Raw genomic sequence first — 26,085 nt, 5'->3', positions numbered from 1 at the left:
TAGTTCTTTTAATTTGCGTTAAATTTGATTAGGATCTGACTTTAAACTGGTTTGGTCTCTTTCCTCTTCTCATAATAGAGGTATGTTATGCTAATAAATAGTTAAAAATAAATCATATATTAGGAGCCGTAGGTAAATATTAGTGTAGTTAAGGCCATCAAACGCATATTTATAATATTTTAATTGTCATTTTCATATGTCATAGTATATATGCATATATAACATATGCGGGGGTTGTAATCTAATAAGTAAAAGTATAGAGATGAAAAGGCTTCGGTATAAGCTGTTCCATACAAGGATCAATATACATATATACAATTATATATACGTAACTTGCATTGACAGATTATTACTAAGCGAACATGTAAACGTGCCCTTATTTTAGGCCTATCACAGAACAAGAGCATAGCGTATTTTAGTTTTTAATAATGATGTATAACTTTTAAGGTATTCTTTTTACTTTTTTGTAAAAACTATTAATTTTTAAATGTAGTATATTATTTTTTTTTAACTGAAAAACCGACATATAAATATAATAAACAAAAATATTAAAAATCCCTCTGTAATTTTAAATTCGTTATATGACCTTCTGGCACATACATACATGGCAAATCTCTATTCAACTTTTGTCTTGATTAAATTTTAAGTTAGTCATTAGCCAACTGGTCCTATTATTATGATATTCAGAAACATATTAAACGCTACATTTTATAACTTTCACATACACTTTAACAATATTATATATCATGATTTTACAAAATTAATTATATACAAATCTAATGGCTACTTACTATATAATACTATACATAGATCAACATCAACCACCATTGAGTTCTGATAAACTATTTAACGTAGTAATAATGTAATTACTAATTGCAACGGATTAGAAAGTGTAGAGGGGCGGACCGCTTGAGCGTGCACCGGCGTCGACGGCGCGGCGCGGCGCAGGCGCACGCAGTGGCCTGTAGCCGTAGAGCGACGCGCGCGTGCGGCACTCTGCACTCCGCAGCCCTCCTCCTCCCGCGCCCGCGCCCGCCTCCGTGCCCGCGCCCGCCTCCGCCTTGACATCAAGCTTGACCCTCGTATAAAGCGGAGCCCCCGCGCGAACTCGCACGCAGTCAAGACCCAGCCACGATCTCACACATTCACCCGGCTTTCACGCGAGACCTATATCAGTTACTTTATCGTCAGTGATACCAAGTGGTTGTAATGGCAAATCAGGAATGGGGATACACCGTGGAAAATGGTGAGTTTTCGATCGAATGTAGTATATATTAATAAAAAAATTGCTGATAATATGCAGTGATGTGTGGAACCGGTTTGTTTACAACGTAGCACGTGACAGACCTACTTTCGAAAAAAAAAAGTAAATAAAATGTACATACGTTTAACCTTTTTGTTGTGAACGCGCGGATCGAGTTAAAGATAAAATAACTGGTTTTAGAGATAAAGTGTCTATAAATATATTTAAGCGTAAAATAGTACTTTTAAGTAAATTAAAATGACTCATAAACAATAAAAACAATTACCTGCCGTGACGTACGGTATGTTAGGGTTTTACACGAGTATGTCGAAATTAGTGACAATTGTATAACACCTGTTGATCGTATTGTGGTGTGACGCTATTCACATAAATATTAGTCAAAAATAAATTTTTATATATACCTATTAACTAACTTACTTTTATGGAAACTTAGATATTCTATTTGGCTACGAATAATATTTTGTAAAAACAATACAGTTTTTTGTCCCAAATAACGCGTGCTTTGACATGCATTGACATACTTGTTATTGCATAACAAGCCTTTAATTATGGGTACGTCAAGTACAAAACAAATAATTAATTGATAAAATAAATAATAGTAAAATAATTGATCCAAGTTGTTTCCTTGTGCGGTAGACAAATAATGTTGTGTGATGTAAAACAAAGCAATAAACGATCGTGCCATTTATAAATAACATTAATATAATAATTGTTTACTGTTCTTAACTTCATATAAACAAGAACGCCGAATATTAGGTATATCAAAAAAAAATCATCTTCACGCTGTATCCCGCACACAGCAGGGTAGGCAGAGAACAGCAGGAACCTAGTGTTAAGACACTCCATTCCCCACTTTCTGCTGAATTCTGGAGGCATTGCACGTTGAATGGCAGAAGTCAATGGCGAGCTTTGCCTCGACACCAGAGCGAAGAAATGAAAATATAAACGTAAAGAAATATTTCACTTCCTCAAGTGGGGATCGAACCCACAACCGCCGCGTTACAGTCACAGCCTTGTGCCGCTGCGCCACGACGGCCTCAAATTTGGTATATAGTAATATTATATAGCGTGCAACGAGTACTGGCCTATTTAAGCAACTGTGTCGGCAGCCGACAAAACTTAGTCTAACGTCTTTGATTAGTTTAAGAAAGTTTAATTAATAAGGTAAGTGGTAACTTAGTTCCAAATGTTTCGTGATACAGCAGTATTTTCGATATTAATTGTTTTTTTTTATTCTCTAAAGTCGATAATTGATTTCTTATTCAAATGTAAACTTAACTCAAATGCCATCTTGAAGAATGAATTTGATTCGAGTTGTAAAATAAAAGGGATCTATCTTTGATTCTTGGTAACAAAATTAAGAAGCGGGGTGTACAGCGAGATTTGTTTACAGAAATAAAACTTATAGAGTATGTTTATATATTTTAATAAATATAAATTCAAGAAAACTTCTAGTACTGGAAGAATAATATATTCTAGTTATACTCTAAGATTTTAAATAATATTATACCTGCAAAACTGAAAAAAATGCCATCTACATGAATAATTAGTCATACCTAAATTATGACGCGCCTTCTATTGAATAAATGCATTTGTTAAAAGAAACAATATAATTTTCATTAAATGGTATGGCAATTCCGACGCAAACGCTTCATTTGTACATTTAAAAGGCAGTGTTTTCGTTTGAATTCTGCTAATACTAATGCCAAGGACACAATATTTTAAGAGCGCTCAGTCTGTGATTCAAGAATCTAATCTACGTTTATTAGAACTTAATGATAAAGGAACAAAAAATATTGAATAACAACAAAATAACAAGGATAGAGAAATGGTGTGTTTTTAACACTAGGTTTTAGTGTTAACACTAGGTTCCCATGCCCCCTTTGCGTGCTATCTAAAACAAATATATTACCAGTTTCAACAGACTTATTTTTAAAGGCGGATCTATATAATTGACACCATTTTATTTAATTGAATGAGCGGTTTTGAAATTGATCCCATTATCAACAAGTTAGGTTAGGTTAGAATTTGATGATAGAATCCCAGGAAAAATTAGGGAAACCTTCAAGTTTCATAAGCTAACTATGTGTTTGACAATTGGTGGTTATGCTTAAAAGAAATAAAAGACTCTTTCATCTTATGTAAGATTTATATTCAAATTTATGCTATAAACATTTTTATATTTATATTTATATTTATATTTTGAAGGTTAAAAATAGTCAGATATTGTTGTAGTTCTATGTAAAAAGACAGCTATTATTGGACAAAATGTTAAAAATTGTTTACTTTTGGGAATTTAAAAAGTTATCCTAAAAGAGTATGACATCATTTAAAAAAAATTAAAACAATTTACGTCAAGTACATTTCATAGAATAAATGGAATGAGAATTGTAGCTAAGATAAGAATTGCGTGACAATGATAATAGTGTCGGGCACTCATCAACAATAAATTACAGGTAACTGTTGGTAGGGTACAAGCCTGTTAAAAATAATTAGAGAACAACATAAAGAAAATTTTGTTATGCTTAAGACTATTCACTTAACTTTTATTCTGAAATTAAATTTACAATTTAACTTGTATATAAACAATGTGACTTAAAAATGAAAAATCCACAATTACTTTAAAGTTAGATTTGATATTTTACTTTAAAAGATTCATCATGCTACGAAACTAAAAATAATCTTATGGCTACATTACAACGATTTTTAACATATTCCTTTAATAGAAAACTTACTTGAAGCTCTTGTCAATTGTCATCTTATATATTCGGAAAATAAAATAGAAATATTTTTTTTTTTAATAAATTTTCAATTGTTTTCAAAGTTAGTGTACTATAGTTACAAAAGGCTCTAGTAAATTAAGATAACAAAGGCTCGATTAAGATAACAATTTAGCTAAATACAGACAAGCAAGTCGTTTATTATTAAGTCTTTTTTGAGTTGCATGCGGAAAATGATCTGTTATTTAAAAATAACTGATGGGTAGGACATAACTAGCTCTGATTATATCTCTCTCTTCCTACATTAAAAAAATATATTTTTTAGTATTATTTGGCGCATTTCCTCGATAACTTTAAATTTCTTAAGAAATCAGCATGGAGTATTAACCTTGCCAATTGTTTTAAACTTTTTAATTGTAAAAACTATTTTATAAAATATCTATTAAGAATAATTTCTAATCCAATAATGAGTCCAGAATATTTCATTTGTCAGATTTATCAGCACTACGTTCAATTCAAACTATTTGAAATATTTTAATAGAGTTCTGTAAGTGATTACTTATTTAACAACTAATAAATACAATATTTAATTACTTAATAAAATCTCATTTTCTAAACAAATATTTAATATTAACTATATTATGTCAAAATGGAGGGTAACAACTGATAAAATTTCTTACATCTATTGTTGGACCTTTTTAGTATAAGTACAATATCTACTAAAGATACTTATTTGTTATGCGTAGGTATTTTATAAAAATATCCTAAAATTTACAAAAAGTAAAAACTTTTAATGGCGTAAGATTACTTAAAATTTGTTTTTTTTTAATAATCAAAATAATTAAGATACTAAAAATGTATGTGAGAACTATATACCTATATGTAAATCTTTCCATGCCATCTTTCGTGATATATGAATTTATATAAAGTATATTTTAAGCCACAATAAACATTTTTAAACATGACCCAAATCCGTATCTTAAATAAATCTTTTCTTTAATACTTATCATTACGTATGTTATAAACGTTATACGACCCATTAAAAAAATCCTAAGTATAAAATATTTAGAAAAATATTATTATTATTTTGTAGTAATTAGGACTCCATTAATAAATATTAAATAACTAGTATATTAACAAATTTGATGAAACTACCCTGTTCGCATCAAATACCTACTATAGGTACTCTTCATTTGAGATTGAGACAAAAAGAAAAACAAACAAAACAAAGCTTCTCAAACCTTTGCTTGGTTCACTCGTGTTTTTAACTACGAAAACGTCAATATAACAAAAAGAAAATAAGCCATAAATATCTTTAAATTAACAAAAACAAAATAAGCCATAAATATCTTAAAATTTTTATTAAAGGAATAACGAGAATTAAACGAAAATATCTGTAAATTAAATCAGCTTTACGCTGTATCCCGCACATAACAGTTTATGCAGAGGGAATCCAGTGTTAAGACACTCTATTCTCCACTTTCCGTCGAAAAGAGAGATTTTTCTACAGCTATTTTTATAAAAAAAATATAATAACTTCTTCAACTGTGACCTATAAAGTAACCGTTTTTATGTTTTATTTATCTTACGGCTTCCTGAATAAGGTATAAAGTAGTTAGTTAGTGTTAGTGTTAGTATTTTTATACTTAACGGTAAGTAAACACAAATTTGTGCATCATTCTAAGTTAACTAAAAGTTATTAAAATAGATTCTCTCTATATCAACTTAAAATGGAATATCGGTTTCAAACTAACATGTATTAATAATAACATTAGGTATAGCGTTAACATTTGGCACAAGGTCAAATTTGATTAACCGCACATGGTATCAAAGTTACAGTTCAAAACAAACGTCAATATTTACTTTTATTGTAGTTTTATTTCGTTTTTATTATTAGCTAAGGATTTTTGTTGAAAGATGAAACAATATCATAAACAACGAAAATTCTGAGTTAAAGTAAATTTAAACGATTAACGAAGCTACTTTTAAGGATCATCCTCAAGTACCCAAGTGAACCTTTTAAATGAAAACTGATAGTCGAGTGGACGCCCATGCATCTTTAATCGAAAGAGTTTAAGTCGTCATGACCTCGGCTACGTAACTGTTAACTTCTAACACGGAAGTTAATTCTAATCGTTTTTTGTTCGTAAACTAACTATTTTATATTGGATAATATAAATTGGAAAAAAAATCGAAACACTAGTAGAAACGTGACCCGATGTAATAGTATATTTCAAACCTTGCAACAGACAAATTAACATATTACACGAGGTGTAATATGTTAATAGAAATGCTGTTTTTAATTGTTTCATGTGCAATAATCAACATTACTATTTTATTTTATATGATGACAATAAAAGTTACTTTGGTTTTAGATTTTAAAAGAATAAAGTTTCAGCAACCGTTTTCCATTTAAAATCATCATAATTGCTAATATCTACTAGTAATGTCAAAAACTTAAATCAATCTAAGCTCTACGGTTGCTTCCGGTTATGTTATTTATACTATGAAACAAGAAGTTCTTATATTTTAAACTAAAAGGGACCACAACCGTAAAATACTGTAAATAGATAAAAACAATGATAAACAAGGCCGAGGTCAACAGTGATCACAGCGCGTAGCGCTTCTTGATTTAAGTACCAGTTGTGCATTTCTAATACAATTTACGTTAAAAAAATATTCTATTCATTAACTATTCGTGTTTTCAATTTTATAATTTATTCAAATTATAATATTACTATGATAAGAATCATCTAACCGCCCACAGAAACAAGTTGTAGCCCTATTTATATTGCTAAAAACAACACCAGTGTATGTTTTTATAAGGAATTCGATGAATCATGTACATCCAATTAAACATAAAGTGCCGCCTTTAAACAATGCTATTAGCAGGTATAAATTACTAAACAATATATGGTCAACGTTTTTTAATTCATAGTTCAAGAATTGAATTTTAATTAATATGTACTTACTGGTCTTGGGGCACAAAATGCGACAGTAAGCGCGACTGGCTGTACTCGAAGGTAAAAAAAATATTTATTTACATTTCTATTTCTTCGCCCTGGTATTTCAACACGCAATATCTCCAGAATTGGGCGGAAAGTGGAGAGCAGAGTGTCTTAACACCAGGTTCCCTCTGCCGCCTACCCTGCTATGTGCGGTATACAGTGTGTAGCTGATTATTAACTGTTCTCATATATTAGGTAGTACCTATCTAATAGTCGCAATATGCATGTCGCAAATCGTACCAATCAATTGAATACAATTCATGGGTATAATTATCGTATTGACTTGGAGTCTATCTAGAACCCTGCAGATGCACCACGTGTAGAGAACTAGAGACGACGGTATGTATGTATGCTGTATGGGTAAAACTGAACTCAATTGGATGAAGTACCTCCTCGCCACACCTTACAATCGTGTCGGTTATTTTCGTAAATATGGATCAAGAACGTTATTAATATGAGCGCCATAAGCACCCCGAATTCGGATGAATTGTCTGATTATATTTGTCGATAACCTCGTTTCTTGTGAAATATTTACCCGATGTCTTTTTTTTCGAAAGAGCGACGAGGATATTTGAAAAGTATTTATTTTTATGTGTCCGTCGACTTCTTAGTCATTTGAGGACCGATTTAAATTTGTTTTCTATTTGAAAGAGAGTACTTTCCCATTGGTCCCTGCCACCAAGTCAGGATCTGAGGGAGGAATCCCATGGAAATGGCCGAAATTCCTTACATTCTATAGACACGTCCTATGTATTTGATATAATTTCTTGTAATAATAAATAAGATTTCTTGTAATAATAAATAAGATAAATTTAAGTTATTTCCGGTTCTATATAATTTGACGCGACAAGGTTGAGTGACCCTGCCGGACTGTTGTTTACAATGTCACCCTTGACAAATTTGGTTGTATATTATTAAAAGTTTTTTATACTATAGTATATGTAAGTGCATACGAGTATTATGAAAAATATATTTACATAATATAGCATGTTACATAACTTATTAGGTCTAGCTAAAATATTAGTAAAAATTAAAAAAAAAAGGCCTGAAAACTGCAGCCTTAAATTTGGTTGGCTTCTACTTATTATCTACCATTATTTTATTAAAAGATTTTTCTCATATTTATCTATAGTATATATTTGTAAATATATTTTATGAATTGGTACCTGCCATGTCCATACATAATATTATATTGCTTCATAAACAATTAAATACCTTAAGAAACCAATCATTCTCTGTGTTAGATGTTAAATTACGCTTAGAACATGTGAAGGAGGAATAATATGTAGTAAATTAAAATTACTTCAGATCAAGGTTTGTTTAGAAATTCAAACCCATGTTTTTGAAGTATATATTGATACATTTGTGGTTATTTCTGTTTCTGATTCAGATTATTGGAAAACTTTATATTCATTTTGTGGTTAAATAATTTATTTTATTATTATAATTTATTTATATTTTGTTGCTTCAAATTTTCTTAAAGAGGATTAAAACTTAAAAATATGAATTCAAATATTAAACTCGAAATAACAATTAGGCGATTCTCGAAAGCCGCATGATATGAACAGTTTATCATAATAAAAGTTTTATTAACTTTTACCGAAATGTGTCGGAAAAGGCAGCTTATCAGATAAAATAGTATGTCAAACTGTCATCTCCGTCACTTGCTCATCCGCTTCATCTTCTTCGATGACAATCATCTAATTAGGCAACATATTTACAAAAAGACAATTTACACATAGCAGGTTTCTTATCGTATTATGTTGTCATGTTGTTCTAAAGATTTACCTTGTAAAGCGAAAGAAATACAATGTGTGTGCATTATGCATACAATTGTTACTCACTTCTTCTAAATATTGTCTTTAACACAATTATACTTAAAAATATTTTTGTCTGTAAGTTTTATTCAAATTATTAACATTTGCTTCTTTTCTTTTTAAGGTCCCGCGACATGGACAGATAAATTCCCTGAAGCCAGAGGTGCTCGCCAGAGCCCCGTGGATATAGATACAAATCTTGCTAGCAGCAGTGGCAGTGCACCGCCCCTAAAATGGAGATACTCCGTCAACCATCCTCGCTCCGTCGTCAACCCTGGCTACTGCTGGCGTGTTGATGAAAATGGCTATAACTCAGGTATTTTTTTTTAAACCTTCAAGTAATTCTAAAAATTTTTATATGTGCATAAATATTTATTTAATATTCTAATAACCATACAATACTAATAAAGACATCATTTATAGTCCAATATAGACACATTGTCGATATTCTTACGCAGACACATTCTCATTACTTATCCAAGCAATTCCATATTTATGAAGGTAACAAACGAAAATAATCAAACAAATAGGCAGTGTAAATGGAAATGAAAATTTATCCTAATAGTTGCAAGCCAATTTGCAATTCCATTCATCGCGCCAGGCGGACTTCCCCTGCCGGTGACTCAGATGCGACCCTCGTTCCTGAATTTTCGTTAATTTAACATGCGATAAAGTATTGATCAACGGGAATATGATACTTCTATGTGCTTGCAAACTGATTCCTTACCTGCCTGATATGATACTAGCACCATAGTGACCAATATTTAAATTTAAATATATCTAGAAATATTATCTATTCACTTTTAAAATATTTATTTCATTAGGCATGAATTGAGGGATGCTGATATGTATTTAATTTTTTAAAAATTTACTGTTTTTGTAACTATAAGATGTTTTAACTTGTAGAACTCCGCGGCGGTCCTCTCGGCGCTGATGTATACAAGTTGCAACAATGGCACTGCCATTGGGGAGCTATCGACGGCGAAGGCTCCGAACATACGGTTGATGGCCGCTCGTTCTCCGGAGAACTACATCTCGTTCACTGGAATACATCTAAATATAACAGTTTTACCGAAGCCGCTGGTCAACCCGACGGACTTGCTGTCCTTGGAGTTTTACTAATGGTGAGTCTATTATATTTTATTTTCCCACGCTTTGTTCTACGTTTTGTTGTAAACTCAAGTAAACAATAAAAAAATATATTTTTCAAATTTCTGTTTCTATTTAATAAGTTATTCTTTGAAACGCTCATTATAGTATAAAAAAAGTTTAATCAAAGTCAATAACATCATCCAAAATAATGCGACAGACCTCACAGGAGACAGTCATGAGTCGCAACATGTTTAAAATATTCAAATCTCAGTGGAAGAAATTGTATTTTAGTATTTTATATATAGGAGTATCTTAATAGGTGGCATGTGACGTTGAGTTCCGCATCCCGACGCCCAAAGCTCCTAAATGACAGGAAATGTCCTAACATAGATACTAACCCGTAATAAAAAAATGAAAGGAAAACACGTTGCTTCATCAATATTTATGAGGATTGCCATCGCTGCGCATTGATTTGTATAACATAATTTTGAAATAGTTTTTCCTTAAAATATTGTGAACCACGTACCTAGATATAAAAAACTAGTTAGAAAAAGATAAAGCTACATAAATGGTCCAATTACGTTTCTCGTGTTATAATGCGCATTTTATTAAATTTAAAATTAGAATTTATTTTATTATTAATACTTTTACCAAAATAAGAATTTTCTTATTTTAAACATATTTAATGAATGATAATGAAATGTTAAGCATCTTCTGTACTTTCTTTACGTAACCATGCGATAGACAAGACCTCCCAGAGACGAGTACGTTGAGAAAACAAATATTTTTAATAATATTTGTTACGTGTATGCTAACAGGATACAGTACGATGAACGTAAACCATCCCGGTAATATAAAGCTTGTTAGAAGAAAGGTTTATAATATTATTCATATTATGGTGCAAGTACTTAGGTACTGGATCGCAGTATCGCTTATGAACTGGTGCATTGAATGAACTCGTTGCATAGCTCAGCGTTACGATGATTGGAAGCATCCGTCATATACAGACAAGCTATTTATAAGAGCCACAGCTCGTATTGTTAAATATGGTTTAGTTGTACATCATGCTATCTCATGTTCAGCTCTCTCCGCTGCCGTGAACTACTTTCTCTCGGTCGTTACGCGTTTAATCACATTCTTTTTAATATTTACATAAAAAGGAGCTAACAGGACGTAAATATTTTGAATTTGATTCCTTTAATATATTATAATGTGCAGTAAAGTTTTCTTCTCACTAAGAGAAAAATCTATAACGTAGGACGTAGGTACCTTTACATCAATGAAACCTTTCCACGTACTTAATCCTTTTAAAAATTCTATTTATATTTATACAGATACTTAAGTGCTTGCACAATAAATAACAAAGTATTTGCACTTAGTCCATGAGTATTAATGTCTACAGAAATACAATTTAAACGTGTTGTCATAGTCACTATCTAAATATTTTACCAAATTGACCCAAATCTATTATGAAGTCTTAAAAGACCCCATTGTTGAAATTAAAGCGCACACTTTAACACACGTGACAATGTAATCGTTTTCTTCTATTATGCAGATTGGAATAATATTATTTATGTTTATTCATATTTCTCACATCTTCCTCTTAAGTCTGCGCTATGAATACAATGCCTACTACAATCTCGACTAACATGTCTTGATCTTTCATTTGAACATATGTTTTATGTAGGAGTTAGGCACGTTGCCTTTATACTTGTACACGTTAGTTTTGTATGTGGTATAATTGAGCAAGTTTTCAATAGATTTTTTTTACGTTAATAAAGTACGTAAAGGAAAATATTAAAATAATGATTTGAAGATGAGGAAAATGTATTAAGTAATCATTATTTATGGAATACTTATATGTTACTGTACTGTTTAGGTTGTTAACTGCCTAAACAGTAGTAACACATTCAGTGAAAACTCGTACTGCTTCCCAAACAAAGAACATTATAATCGCATCACGCTGTATCCTGCATATAGCAGGGTAGACCGAAGGAACCTACCTAATGTTGAGATCAATCCGTTCCCCACTTTTCGCGGAATTTTTCCATGTTAATAAATAATAATTCATTCCCCCGAGTGGAGATCGAACCCACAACTGTTGCGTTCCAGTCACACCCTCGTTTGCTATATTAAAAGTTGTTATATCACTACTGATATTCAAATAGATATCAGATATATGGAATATTAATAAAATATATTTTGATGGACTTCAACAAAATTCACGCTGTAATATTGTTTTTATTATAAGAAACTAGCGATAACAGTCGAGATGCAATTAATATAAATGTATCTTTTAATATTAAGCAGTTTTTTAAATATTTACTAATTTATTTTTATTATTAAAAAAGGTTGGATCGAATCACAATGAACTGGACAAAGTAGTGAAGTTGCTACCATACATCCAACATAAGGGCGACAAAGTGACATTCTCAGAGCCCCTAGATCCAGCTAATTTGCTGCCGCAACGTTCTGCATATTGGACATATCCTGGCTCTCTTACCACTCCACCATGCACGGAATCCGTTACATGGATTCTCTTTAAAGAACCTATAGAAGTTTCTGCAGAACAAGTAAGACTAACATTTTTGTCTATATAATTCAGTACCTAAATTAGCAGGATAGGCAGAGGGAACCTAGTGTTAAGACACTTTGTTCCCTACTTTCTGCCGAATTCTGCAGGAATTGCGCTGCGCTTTTGCCTCGACACCAGAGCGAAGTGTGGATAAACTTCGAGTGGGGATCGAACCCACATCTAATCGATTTTATAGTTACACTTTATGCCTCTATAATATTAATAAGTTTATAATATTTTTAGTACCTAAATAATTTTTTATTTAAATAAATAATTTTAAAATATTAATAACGTTAGATATTTATTATTGTATTCTTGTAAATTTTAGTTGGCATTGATGAGAAAACTCAGATGCGGTGAAGCGTCTTGTGGAGAAGAGGCCATGGAACTTCTGCACAACTATCGCCCGACGCTGCCGCTAGGAAATCGCGAGCTTCGTGACTATGGTGGAAACTAAATGTTTTCATTCAGTAACTCTATTCATATAAACATGTACCGAAACAAACACTTAGCTTGGTAAGGAAGAAAACACAGAAATCTCGTGTAGGTCATATTTTGTTGTAGCATTTGTAATCATAATGAATAGAAGATAAATAGATTAGATTTATTTATACATATAAAGATCCTCCTGGCAGCAAATAATAAAAATATCTATTAAAACTTCAATATAAAGATATTATTGAAAGATTAAGTAATGTTTAACAGTAATATTAAATATTTATACAATACTATTTTTCCGTTACTGAATAATATATTTGTTGATTTTATAGAGCAGATCTCATCGCTTAAGAGTGATTATTTTAGGTATTTTATTTGGAATAACGGGTTACATGTGTTTCAGCTATAAATAATTGTATTGTATTGAAATGATTTTATAATATAAATACCTATTATATTCTCTCTATATTTCACCATACTATATTTAAAAAATCGATTTGTTTAATAACTTGTACATTTTAAATAAAATATTGAATATTTGATGCCTTAATAAAGTGCCTTGGCACTGATAGACGAAATAGCAATCAAAATCATCAAGTTAAAATAAGATTATCGTCAGTGTAGCCATAATTTTACATTTTATGTTTTAATTTAAGTGTAAGTAAAGCATAATCGATTAAACATATACCTAAGTGAAAATATTTATAGAGTTGTTTTATAAATATAAATTTTAAATGATACTATATATCCACATTAGATTTACTACATACCTTTTATTTTATATATATACATACATACAAACGATCTTATTTGCCTCGAATAGTAATAACGCGGTTATATTAACTGTTTTATTACGTTGGTAAGTAAACTAAGTGTAAGTACAATAATATAAATTTCATAATTATATTTTGCAGTTTTCTGCGACATTTATTGTGCAATTACTTATCTTTGTAAAAAAATAAAGAAAGTTTTATAAAACGTCAAAAGCTTTTTATTTCCAATTTCCAAGATAAAAAAATTGTACCTACTATAAAATCATTTTGTTTGATTTTTTTTACTACAATAAGTCTTTGATTTTTGGGCTTAATTTAATTAACAAATAAGTTTGAACAAATTTGATATTTGGAGGTCCAACGGCGCTAGAGACTGCTGATTGTTTCAGTGGTCAGGGATTGGATGTCGCAAGTTATTTGCTCCAGTTTAACGGAATTCGTGTCTATGAGATCGAATATATATTCTGGGAATATACCTTGACCCGATTGTTGAATCATGCGAAAAGCCAAATTTCCAGAATTTTTAAATGCTCTATATTTTTTTTTTCTATATTTATCTTTTTATTAAATATAGGAAAAAAATATAGAACATTTAAAAATTATAGCAAAAATATATATAAAAATTATAGCAAATATAACATAAATATATTACCTAATATATTTTTCGTTTCGATTTCTAAACTTGCAGAATGATAGTTATTTTTATGATGTATTATTTATGATACATTATATGTTTTTTATGATGTGCTAGACCTACCTAGCATAAATCAGTATTTATAGTTAAAACTTATTATTCAATAAGAAATTAATTCATACTAGGCAACAAAACTATCAAACAAATTAAATAACAAAAATTTGCTAAAAAAATTAAAAAATGCTTTTTCTTCCAACAGGAGAAAAAGACATTTATTACAATTCTATTATATATATTTCTTTCCTATGAAAATTCTTAAAAGTTGCATGAGAAAAAGAAGATTGTGGCAACCTTTGTTAAACCAAACGAACAGAAGACGAAAAGAAAGAGAGAGAAAGTTTATGGAAATGTAATTTTCCATATTTTCACCCTTCATTATATTAAGGAAACATGATGTAATTAATACCTTATAGTAGATCGATATTTGTAAAGATTTATTTAATTAGATAATTTAGTAATTTTAAAATAATAATAACAATAATTTTAATGAGTATTACTTAGTACTTAGAACACAAATTTAACTCAATAGCATGGATTAATTATTTCACTTGAAAAATAAGGGTGATTTCATGTTTAAATAGTTTTCTGTATATATTTACTGTTGTTGATTAAAATCATAATTTACTTACCGGTGAACGGTGATAATAAACATTGTTTTTAAGGGTTCTGCAAAACCGCACTACGAGAAATTTTAATTAAAGGTGATTGTTGCAGGATTCTTCTAGGCAACCCTAGTGTAATCTATTCTATTAATCATGTATCATTCCTAAATATACATTTCATTAAAAAACAGATTCCGGAAATGGAGAACGGAGTGTCTTAACACTAAACAGAGAGAACCCTGCTTACCCGCTATGTGTGAGATACTCCTAATAAATAGTTGATTAAATTTATTATTTATAAATACGCTACTTTTGGGGCAGGTACCATATGCAAGACAAAAATAGCATTAACAAAAAACTTCTAATACATTTTGCAAAAGCAAGCAAAAGCTAAGTAAAATTAATTTTATTTAAAATATCTTTTTACTTTTTTGGATCGCTACAATATTATGATTAGTAACTTTTTTGATTTGTAAAATATTATTGAATTGAATTGAATTCTTGATATATGGCGTTTCGAGCGTGCCAGTTGAGGACAATTCATTTCAACAATGTCACGTTGTATGGAAAACACATGAAGGAAATTGACCGGTAATAAAAAAGATAAACAATTAAAACAATATATACACAATTATAGAATACATGTAAAAATATTATTGAAAAAAAAAATTGGAAATTCAAAACGCGACTTTACTTTAGCTTAATCTGAACGTGGTAGAAAACTTATGACAAATGTCAAAACTCCTAAATTCAAAATTTCAAAGAAAAGTTCGTTAAATTTTTTGTCGCTAAAAATCAAGGCAATTGTGAATATTAGAGAAATACGTAAATATTAGAGAAATATATTAAAGAATAATTGTTACAACAATGACAATAATAAAATCGTGCGTTAATAAATTTTCTAGTTTACAACCACTGGAAAAACTTAAAGCCAAATTTGTTTTTCCAAAAATTATACTTTTTGAAAGCAAAAAAAGTGTTGTTATAGTGGACATAACAACAAAAGAAGAAAAGGATGAAAAATTTTGTCACACGTTTGAAGATGATATAGTTGATTACACTGTACGTGGACATTATTTATGGCTTATTCTAAAATCAAGTGAGATTTACATCTTAGATATTATTAGACATATTATTTTGGAAATTAAATGTGATAGTTATGCTTATTACAGAATACAAAAATTTACTAATATTGATTCTACGTTAATACTTATAAGCGAAAGTGGAGAACATCTTAGAATTTTATTATCTGATGAAATTCTCGAAGAAGAATTTAACAAGGGTAGTTGCAACATAATTGTCTCTTTTGAAAAAGTGTCCATGCAACCCAAACAACATTACATTAAAAATGTTAAGGATGAAATAGATTTTTATATTAATTCTGAAATGCTAATGTTAAAGTGTAATACTACAAGCCTAATTAATGAAATGGACACTTACACAGCATTGAAAAGCTTTGTACAATGGAATGAAATGAAAGTTATCAGTAATGATACTAAAATGTGGATCTTAAGTGAACATTTAAATCTAGTATCTAAATTTCAAAATCCGAACTACTATTACTATCCATTAGAGACATACAAAGATTCTTTTTATTATTTAGAATGGAATAAAGAAGAGGTATGTATTGAACTTATTTCTATAGCTTGCTTCTATAGATAACTTATGTTACTTAAGTTTTAGACAAGATTAGCAGTTTATCTATCCAATACAAAACAAATTATCACATACTTCAGTCTACTTAACATGTTATACTTACTGTTGTTATGTTATGCTTAGCATAATTTAGGACTGACATTTACAAGTCTTTGAAAAAGAAGTGATCTTGACTGATGGATACTTGCACTGTATGGACACTCCCCAACTTTTCTTTTTTTTCTCATTACTGTTCCCTTTGGTTTGTATCATTATTTTTTCAAAACAAGTACTGCAGAACCATCATCCAGGGCAAATGTTCTAAGTTCTTAAGGTGAATAATTTTTTCATCTTCTCTTATTAAAAAAATATACAAAGCTTGAAATAACTAGTTTATTTAAAACATATGTGCTCACTCAAATTTTAAAATTTTTGCAAAGCCTAAATTTTAAGGCTCAAATATAGCGGCTCTTGAAATGATCACATTTTACATTTTCGTGTGGTAACTTACACTAAAAATTTTGGTCACAGGATAAATTAAATATGTTGTTTTTTCTCTATCCATCAAATCAACAGTATGGTTATTTATGTAGTGTTGATGTTTGTCTCACATATTTGTAATACAATGTCAAGAATGAAAAGAAATAACTTATTAATATTTTTTTCAGATTGGGATTTATTATGCTTCTGTTTCTTTAGTTGAAGAACAAAATAATGGAAATTATGTTATTGATATTAAGAAAACACAATCATCTCAAGGAACACTTAAATCTAAGTTAGAGTCCATCATTAATGCTGCAATTGTAGAAAATACCATACCAGAGCATATAATATCTGAAATACAGGTATTATTTAATAACATTGATGATTTTAATTTTCTGATAAGTATGGCTAAAAAACTTTGTCAACATAATCTATCATATAAATCTATATTATATCCACTTCAAAAACAGATTTATGGAACTAATGATAAACTTCTTATGAGTTTAGTTTACGATTTAATTGTAAAAATTGATCTATTAGAGTATGTAATATTTAGAGGTGGAAATTTATATAATAATATTGATATTTTTGAAATGAATTTGGTCCAACTCTGTATAGTATTTATTGCAAAGTTAGATGCAGATTTAGCTTCTATTTGTTGGTTAAAGTATTCAGAAATTAATTATACTGTAACTTCAGATAATATTATAAACATTTTAAATGCCATACCACTAAATATTAAAATGGGTGCACTAGTAATATGGTTTCGCAATTTCATACCACCACTTCTAGACCAAAACCCTTTCTATATTGATTTATTTGTAAAATGGACCACTAATAGGGTTTTTCATTTGGAACAATCTACATATTGGCCTAAAATAGGTCTAAAATTTATAGAAACTATTGTAGATGTTTTAGAAACGTCATTAAAAAGTATATGCCTCAGACCAATTTCTATTGATGATCTTGGAATTATAAAAGATCACATTAATTATATATCAGAATTGAAAGAGAAATATAAAATTAATATGTTGCTAAGTGAGTTAAGTTCACTGAGTTCATCTGAGCTAGCCCTAATTATGTTACGACGTTGTTATACAGAAGATTTGGAGTCTTACTTACGAGAGTGCTTAGTCTCATATGCATCACGACATCTTCTAGATGTTGATGACATTTTATGCTTGTATATAGAAAGTGAAGCTGCCAGCTGCGGTGGTAACATTGATGGTCAACGTTTGAATGTATTGCTAAATACCTTTCATTCTGTTACCAACCGGCTTCAATGCCTCCTGAGTGTCCTGAAAGTTTTAGAAGTTCCTTGGAATGCAACTGTATTATCGATTGCGACAGACGCCGCTGCATTGGCTCATAAAGATTTTACTATTACGGAAAAAGACATGGAACTTGCCAAAGACATATACATTGAATTAAATTATGCTAAAATAAAAGTTATTTTAAAGAAATATAATTTACCATTAACATGCACTGATTATATACTGGTTATTCATAAATTGGTAAATACTTCACCAGTAGATGTAGAAGATTTGAAAATAATAACAACAATTTTAACTGATTTTGCTATTTATGCAAATATTTCTTTTATAGACAAATGCTTAAGGGATTGTGAGACAAACTCAGCTTTACAATATTTTAAAAATCTTACGTTTAAAGACCGAAGATGTATTATAAAAGCATTACAAAATAAATATGAGCAAATAATAAATGGCACTATGTCTAGTCCACTACTTGAAAAGAATTACATAGATTTCTTAAAAGGATCATCTTTACTTAATAATATACAAATTAACAACTTGGAAAATCTATATCACTTAAAAAATTCATACAATATAAAACTCAATTTAAATAGTGTCAATAATCATAGATATTGTACTAAAGAACTTAAAAAAATCAAACTAAATAAAGATTTTGAATCATGTTCTGGCCATGGAAGATGTATATCAAAGCTTATTAACCAAAATTTATATAAAGAATCGGAACTGATAAGTAAACTACGTCAAATTTCTTCCAGTAGATGCGCACGAGTGCTGGTGGAATCATTGGTTTTGTCTGAAGATAAAGATGATAATATATCAATTTTATCCGAATATAAAGATGGAAACAACCCTGTTCTGTTGGTGGAATCCCACAATATATTATCAGAAGTTGTCAGTGCCTGTAGTGAAGGTCATCTTCATCACTTGCTTAAATATTTATCTATACTTAATGGGCTTATACATAGTAGTGTTATATTGAAAAACCTTTCCGTCGCATGGAAGTTTCAGTATATATTTTTGTCAATGTCTTCCATTAACAGTTTAAATGATTTAATACAATTTTATTCATCTGTTTCATTAGTAAACATCACAGACTCTACAATTTCTGATATGTTGTCGAAAAGCGACTTTATTCCTTTAAGAATATTTGCAAACTTTGTTGATCTTTCATCAAACACAGGAATATCATTATGTGATAATATTTCAAAAATGAGATATAAAGTTACAAAGAGGCTCCTTACAAAAGTTATAGCTTTTCAGGATTTTGATCAAACTTTAGTAACATCTCTCCTACTGACATTGAAAAATTCTGAGGAAATGCAAGACAAAGTTTGGCTTTTAGATTTGCTAAAAGGGCAGTCAGACTCTTTAACTCCTTACGTTTTGAATTATCTGTCTTCCCCAGTTATTCGACATACTTTTGAACTTGAGCATATTCTACCTACAAGTAATATGTCGCATCCTCCACAGTATATATTGAAGACAAAGTTTAATATAAATTTATCTGAAATAGCAATTGCAGAAAACACTGAAGAAACATGGGATGGGAAAGTACTTCTGTTTTATTTTTTGAGACATAATCCGTACACGTCGTTCGATCGTGTTGTAGAATTGTGTAATACTCTAAATGTGTCCCTCAATAATGGATTTTCCTTATTGCTCATATCTTCATTGAGTAATTGGGATTTAATATATAAGATATTGGAAAATGACTTAAGTTATCGTGAACTAATTATCGAAAACGATGCTGCAGATTTGTTTTCGAAATGCCTAATCCTTTGGGAAAGTATAGACGATAAGGAATTTTTAATAGACGTACTCAATGATTTTTGGAAAAACGGTGAGGTGGTGATTCATGGTTGCACAGTCGCTATTAATCCTTATTATTATGAAGTATATTTTTGTATTTATCACTTAATGTTTTCTGCGGTAACGGAGTCAAAGTATTTAAAAGAGTATTATTTATTAAATTTCTTAAAGGGATATCAAAGGAAAAGTGCTCCCAAACAGTATGAATTTGAACTTTTCTCAGGTAAAGGAATTTTTCCTGAAATCGGAAAGTACCGATTACCTTTTCATCTATTTATGCGTGACGATATGTGGTCAAACCTGAAATCAGAAATAACATTAGAGACATATGAATGTTGGCTGCCTGTAGTAGCTTTACTTTCACTGGATGGAGATTTACAAACGGCTAAAGATATGATATGCAGTAATGCAGTAAAGCAAACGATGACCACTCGCAAAAAACCTGATAACGACAATATTTCCAAAGATAACGAGCACTGGCGCCTAACTTCGCGAGAAGAACCTTTACTGCGAACAGCTCATCGATGTGTGAGCTATATTGCGAACATGGAGTGGGCGAGTGCATGTCTGTTTTATGTACTTCAAGGGTGTGCTAGAGGTGCAGACCAAGTACAAGCTGCTCAACTTTGTTACCAGTTTTCTCAAAGGTGGGCCACTGTTCAGCCTGGAAATCGAGCCGTCAGACAAATGGAAAAATTGCATACCACACTTTCAACACGTCACGCCCTTCATAAAATAAATTGGGCCTGTGAAGAGCTTATCCGACTGTCAACGGAACCCGCTCAACTTATACATGCTTTATATTTACATCCAAATTTCCTAGAAAAAATAGTGCGCCACGATATAAACCGTGTAGCAAATGAAATAGCTGACAAAAATAACATTAACATTAGCTCAATCAGAATCCAGTTATTGGAAAATATGCTTGATAAAGCCGACAAAGAAAATAAATATTTACCAGGATTAGATGTAAAAGAGTTAATTACGGCTAAGTATATACTAAAAGCTACTTGCCCAAAAATGGGGGCGATATATTTATCTAGAATTGCCTTTGATGATGAAAGCGATTATAATAAGTGTAAAAAACTAAGAGCCCTTCAATGTTTGATGAGCGTTGTAGAACCAGACACAATTATCAAAGTTAGTAATCGAGAGCGCGACGTTCTTTGGACATCTTTATTAGAACTACTGCATATTGTCAATCTAGAAAAAATTGATATGCCTTGGATTGTCGCTACATTTACTCAAAATAAGGTACTCGCTATTAACCAATTAATTCAAGGTGGAAATAATAATGAAGGTCTCAAAATTGCAGCCCAATTAGCTCATAAGTATGGTAATATAGACATAATACATAATGTTATATCTCTTTTACTCCGTGCTTCTTTGTTTGAGGAAATCATACCTCTTTTGTTAAAATTCCAATATCCACCCAATAAAATCATTTATTCAGCCTGGCGCGCAATTATTTTAGATCCCTTTCAACATGCAGATTATCCAATCACTGATCGCCAAAAGGCAAAGTGTCTCCAGGCTTTGAACCTATTACCAGTGTGCCCTGTAATTATAGATGAAGATTTAATTGAAATATGGAGAAATTGTGTGAGATGTAAATGTTTAGGTTTAGGTTGCCTAGTTTTACCATATATGACTCCAGAAACAAGGCAAAGCCTTAGTGAACTGCGTCGAGTTGATAAAAGAAATCTTATAATTAGCCTGAAGAATTTGATTTCTGAAAGTTATCTTGTGTCAGGTGCTATGTATGTTCTGGAAAACTTAACAACTAAATCGTATAAATAATTCATTGTCAAAATCTCATATTTTATAAATTTAATTATAAGTAAACTTACATATAAATTGACACTAACATTCTACTTCAATTTATAGTATTATTTTTTTTTTGTATACATATTATGTGTTGTGATCATATTTATAGGAAGTACCATTAAGCAATATCATAAGCTTAACAATTGTAAAACTATCAGAAATAAATTATTATTATTATTAAAGGTGTTTTAATTGTACTTCTACAATGTATATAAAGACTAGCGGCCCGCTCTCGGTTACACCCGCGTGAACTATGTTATTATTAATTTTTGTCTCCATGACTACGTCCTAGTGACGTCTATGCAAAATTTGAGACTGGCATTTGTAGTAACGAAGTTTCATACAAACTTTCGACCCCAAAAACAACCCCTTAGAAGTCGAATATTGCAAATTCCCGTTTTAGCGAGCACCTACGTCCTATAAATAACTCCTATGTAAAATTTGAGATTCCTAGCACATGTAGTTTCTGAGATTTCGTGATGAGTGAGTGACCTTTCGATTTTATATATATAGATGCTTTTTACTGTATAAAATAATATGTTATCTCTTGTTCGTCGTGTATTTTACCATAGTACACTTAAACTATAGAAAATCAAGCAAAATATTTTTTATTTTATATTTATTATCATTTATAGATTACAAGATTAACTACAACATTAATAAACGAAAACAAATGGTACTTAAAATAGTTATAATTAGCTTAATTTAAAATTTATTTAAAGACGTAAATACGTTTTTTATTATAAATAACGCATGGAATTATTAAAGTAAAAGCCACTGCTATCATTTTTATAAGTATTGAAACACTCCAGTTACCACACATAGATTTTATTCCAAAATTGGGTACAGTAGAGTGTCAACTACTTATCTGAACTAATTGGGTGGACCTGTCTGTCCGGATCATAGAATTGTATTGATTTACGCCCAATGTTAATAATGTATCTCCTATCTCCAGTTAACGTCAACCTTGTATTGTTCGACATGTCTATCCAATCACTAACCTGCATGCCGTCCTCCATCTCTGTCTATTTCAATCTATGGGTGCAATTTATGGATTAGGATTGATTATTAACATTGGGCGTTAGCCATCTATACAATTATTTAGTCACACGAAAATATAAACCATATTTTCATACATAACTACATTTTAAACAACAAATGAGAACTAAAAATAAAACAGTTTTGTAATTTTCTATACATACTGTATGTACTATACACAAATTAAGCATTAAAAAATGTTAAGTTTTGTTGTTGTCAACCAAAGCTACTGAATGAATGACACTAATATTTTGTAAGTACATTATGTAAATGTAGAAGGCAGAGAAACACTAAGATTTCTTTAGATTAATTTTCCTATATAATAATACTGTTTATGTATTAATTTATTGTATATATATATTATGTATTATATTATGTATTATAATAATACTATTAATGTAGTAATGGCGCCAGTCAAGGCGCAGGGGCACAAAGTGCGACTAAAAACGCGACTGGTTGTGGGTTGAGTTCCGCCACTCAACAAGCAATGTCTCCAGAATTCGGCAGAAAGTGGTTAACAAAGTGTCACTACACAACACAACACTAGGTTCCCTGCTTATGCTGCTGTGTGTGGGATATAGGTTACAGCTGATTTTTTAACTATTAATGTTCGCTTTGCTTAGACAATACATGGATTTGTTTCGCTTAGACAATACATTGATTATGAAATGAACTACTTACTCTGCATAATATTTAGATAGAATTTTTAAGCACATTAATAATTAAAAATGAATATAATTTGAATTATCAGTAAATATTATTTATTGAAATAAATAAAGTCTACACTTATTTAACAAGTTGATGTGCAACAATTGATACAAATATTTATACTTCAGTGAATACAGTAAAATAAGGAATATAGTTATAAATTTGGAATATTATGTTAATTATATTATAATTTAGAGTCAAAACTCAAAACTTTTACTAATTTATGTCCTAACATACGGATTGCAAGTGAATGACAGTGAACGTATATGTGAAGCAGCAGGAAGGACCATATCAAATAAAGGTGAGTAAATGCCATGACTACGAGCCAATTGCTCTGGTGTTTCATCCGACTTGTTAGCTCTTCGGGATATTTCTACAACATCTTCTCGAAGGAGCAAAAGGAGCAAGGTTGATTTACAATGACTTATAGCTGCTGCCAAATGGATTGGTGATTGATCTGAAACAGAAAGTATTTGGACATGTAAAAAACAATAAGTAATTGACATTTATATTATGTTGAGTGATGAGATTAATAAGGGTCATGGATATATCTATTTTTTCCTTAGGGTTATATCCCGCATATACCAGGGTAGACGAAGAGTACCAAGTGTAAAGAATTTTAAAACATTATGTGTTTTAGTGTTTTAGTGGCGGAACTTAATGCTGTTGTTAAGCGACAGACAGAGCAAGGAAATAAAATTATTAGAAAAATCATTATACAGGTTGGAAGCGTGAGCGATTCTATTACGGTAACAGCATATAGGGTGAAATATTTCAAACCAGATACAAAAATTAATCAAGATAGCTCAACAGTTTGGACATGGAATTTTTTTTTCATTTCGATGTTTATCCATACCTGTATTTCGTGTGACGCGTTGCGCATAGATACTAATAACGTAAACACTTACTACAAAAACTACTAAATGTTAAAAGGTTTGAATTATATCAATACCTATGACTTGATTTTGGAATGTGTTGTGTGCGGCGGTGTATTTTTGTACATTTTTCACTATTTTTCCCCATATTACTAGAGGTAACACTAGTTTTAAACAAGTCATTTCATACTAACTGAAAATTTTATAAAGTACAGTATTGTTTTTCTTAGTATGTCTCAGTATTCCATATTAGATATCTTTATATATGTGACAGACATACAATTCCGAACTCATAGGATTCCCTCTCTTCAGTACAATTGATTATTATTTTTTAGTTTAAAATTATCTAAAGAACTGTCTCATACATTATAACTATATATATATATATATATATATATATATATATATGCTGTCTCCTCTGACTCCATTGCAGGTGACTGACACTCATTTTACTGAACATTGTGTATTATAATATATACAAAAAAATATAACTACCTCCATCTGAGAGAGCACCAGGATCTGCACCAGCAGCGAGTAACCTTGCAACAGATGCATAATTATTCCAGTTGCATGCTGAATGTAATGGTGTCCATCCCATTTCAGTTTTTGCACTAATATTTGCTCCCAAACTAAGTAAATATGCAATCACATTTATGTGATTACTATAAGCAGCTCTGTGTAGTGGTGTGTATCCATCAGAATCCCTAGCATGTACAAGCCCAGGTTGCTTAGATAAAAGTTCTTTGAGAGTACGAAGCTCACCATTTTCGGCAGCCCACAGGACATGATCAATTGGATTTGCTATAACAATCAAAGACTATAAATAATCTTTTTAAATTCGACAAAGTCTCATATTTGAATTTTAGATAAAGTACCTGTAGGATCCTTGACGACGTCAATTTCTTGATCAGCATCATCCCAACCTGATACAAACATTCCAGATGTTTCTGGATTTTTTTTACATCTTTTAATTTCTTCAGCTACTTCCTTAAATTCTTGAATCTTAGCCCCTTCATCCTCTGAATCAGACATCTTATAAAAATCTAAAAAATATATATAGTAAAATTTTAACTAACATTAGTACTGTATTTTAGTATTTAATTTTATATTCAAATAATATAGAATTTATATATGAAGAGTTAACATAAAAATATTTCTTACGTTCTTTAATATGACGTTTCAGTTATACTTCAAATAAATAAAATATTCAAGCTTTCACGAAAAATACGTTTCTCTCATTGAAAAGCCTTTTCTGATTATTATTGAATAATGAAATTGAAAATGAACACAGTTGCCATATACATGTCAAAATATTGAATAATAAACGGTATTAATATCTAACTGTACTAAATGCGGAACGGTACAGAATAACAAATATAATGTACAGAATTTATTTAGAAAATATATACATATATATTAAAATACTAAAATTAATTTGAAGATAAAATTTTAT

At 30.3% G+C, this 26,085-nt stretch overlaps 3 protein-coding genes across 4 annotated transcripts; 2 read left to right on the top strand and 1 right to left on the bottom strand.

Moving 5' to 3' along the window:
• The first annotated feature begins 931 nt into the window (after positions 1-931).
• Positions 932-13,900, top strand: CAH1 (carbonic anhydrase 1). The gene is made up of 5 exons (XM_085190960.1): positions 932-1,246; positions 8,934-9,125; positions 9,716-9,933; positions 12,253-12,474; positions 12,805-13,900. Exons 1-5 carry the CDS (start codon positions 1,210-1,212, stop codon positions 12,931-12,933), a joined length of 798 nt encoding a protein of 265 aa, XP_085047086.1. The 5' UTR covers positions 932-1,209; the 3' UTR covers positions 12,934-13,900.
• Positions 13,901-15,809: 1,909 nt separating this feature from the next.
• rod (kinetochore component rough deal) lies at positions 15,810-22,189 on the top strand. 2 transcript variants are annotated; one of them, XM_085190955.1, is made up of 3 exons: positions 15,908-16,045; positions 16,156-16,603; positions 17,287-22,189. In XM_085190955.1, the coding sequence occupies exons 2-3, from the start codon at positions 16,304-16,306 to the stop codon at positions 21,982-21,984; spliced, it is 4,998 nt and encodes a 1,665-aa protein (XP_085047081.1). In that variant the 5' UTR covers positions 15,908-16,045; positions 16,156-16,303; the 3' UTR covers positions 21,985-22,189. The 2 variants fall into 2 exon arrangements, with proteins under 2 accessions (XP_085047080.1, XP_085047081.1); XM_085190954.1 differs by having other exon boundaries at positions 15,810-16,603.
• A 424-nt stretch (positions 22,190-22,613) lies between these two features.
• Positions 22,614-25,950, bottom strand: Ankrd49 (ankyrin repeat domain-containing protein 49). Its single transcript, XM_085190956.1, has 4 exons — positions 25,794-25,950; positions 25,508-25,675; positions 25,128-25,433; positions 22,614-24,214 (listed from the first exon to the last, which is right to left on the bottom strand). Exons 2-4 carry the CDS (start codon positions 25,662-25,664, stop codon positions 23,979-23,981), a joined length of 699 nt encoding a protein of 232 aa, XP_085047082.1. The 5' UTR covers positions 25,665-25,675; positions 25,794-25,950; the 3' UTR covers positions 22,614-23,978.
• Between the last annotated feature and the right edge of the window lie 135 nt (positions 25,951-26,085).

The sequence above is a fragment of the Heliconius melpomene genome, chromosome 10 (assembly GCF_056956725.1).
Source record: "Heliconius melpomene rosina isolate 202511_hmr_F chromosome 10, ASM5695672v1, whole genome shotgun sequence".
NCBI lineage: Eukaryota > Metazoa > Arthropoda > Insecta > Lepidoptera > Nymphalidae > Heliconius > Heliconius melpomene.
The sequence above is the reverse complement of the archived record's forward strand: the minus strand, read 5'-3'. Positions and strand labels throughout refer to the sequence as shown.

Coding starts and splice junctions, on each gene's coding strand:
- CAH1 (XM_085190960.1), top strand. CDS start 1,210: ATGGCAAATCAGGAATGGGGATACACCGTGGAAAATG. Junction 9,934..12,252: donor TCCTTGGAGTTTTACTAATG/GTGAGTCTATTA, acceptor TTATTAAAAAAG/GTTGGATCGAATCACAATGA. Junction 12,475..12,804: donor TAGAAGTTTCTGCAGAACAA/GTAAGACTAACA, acceptor TGTAAATTTTAG/TTGGCATTGATGAGAAAACT.
- rod (XM_085190954.1), top strand. CDS start 15,851: ATGACAATAATAAAATCGTGCGTTAATAAATTTTCTAGTTTACAACCA. Junction 16,604..17,286: donor TAGAATGGAATAAAGAAGAG/GTATGTATTGAA, acceptor TATTTTTTTCAG/ATTGGGATTTATTATGCTTC.
- Ankrd49 (XM_085190956.1), bottom strand. CDS start 25,664: ATGTCTGATTCAGAGGATGAAGGGGCTAAGATTCAAGAATTTAAGGAA. Junction 25,434..25,507: donor CGTCGTCAAGGATCCTACAG/GTACTTTATCTA, acceptor TGATTGTTATAG/CAAATCCAATTGATCATGTC. Junction 24,215..25,127: donor TGGTGCTCTCTCAGATGGAG/GTAGTTATATTT, acceptor TTTCTGTTTCAG/ATCAATCACCAATCCATTTG.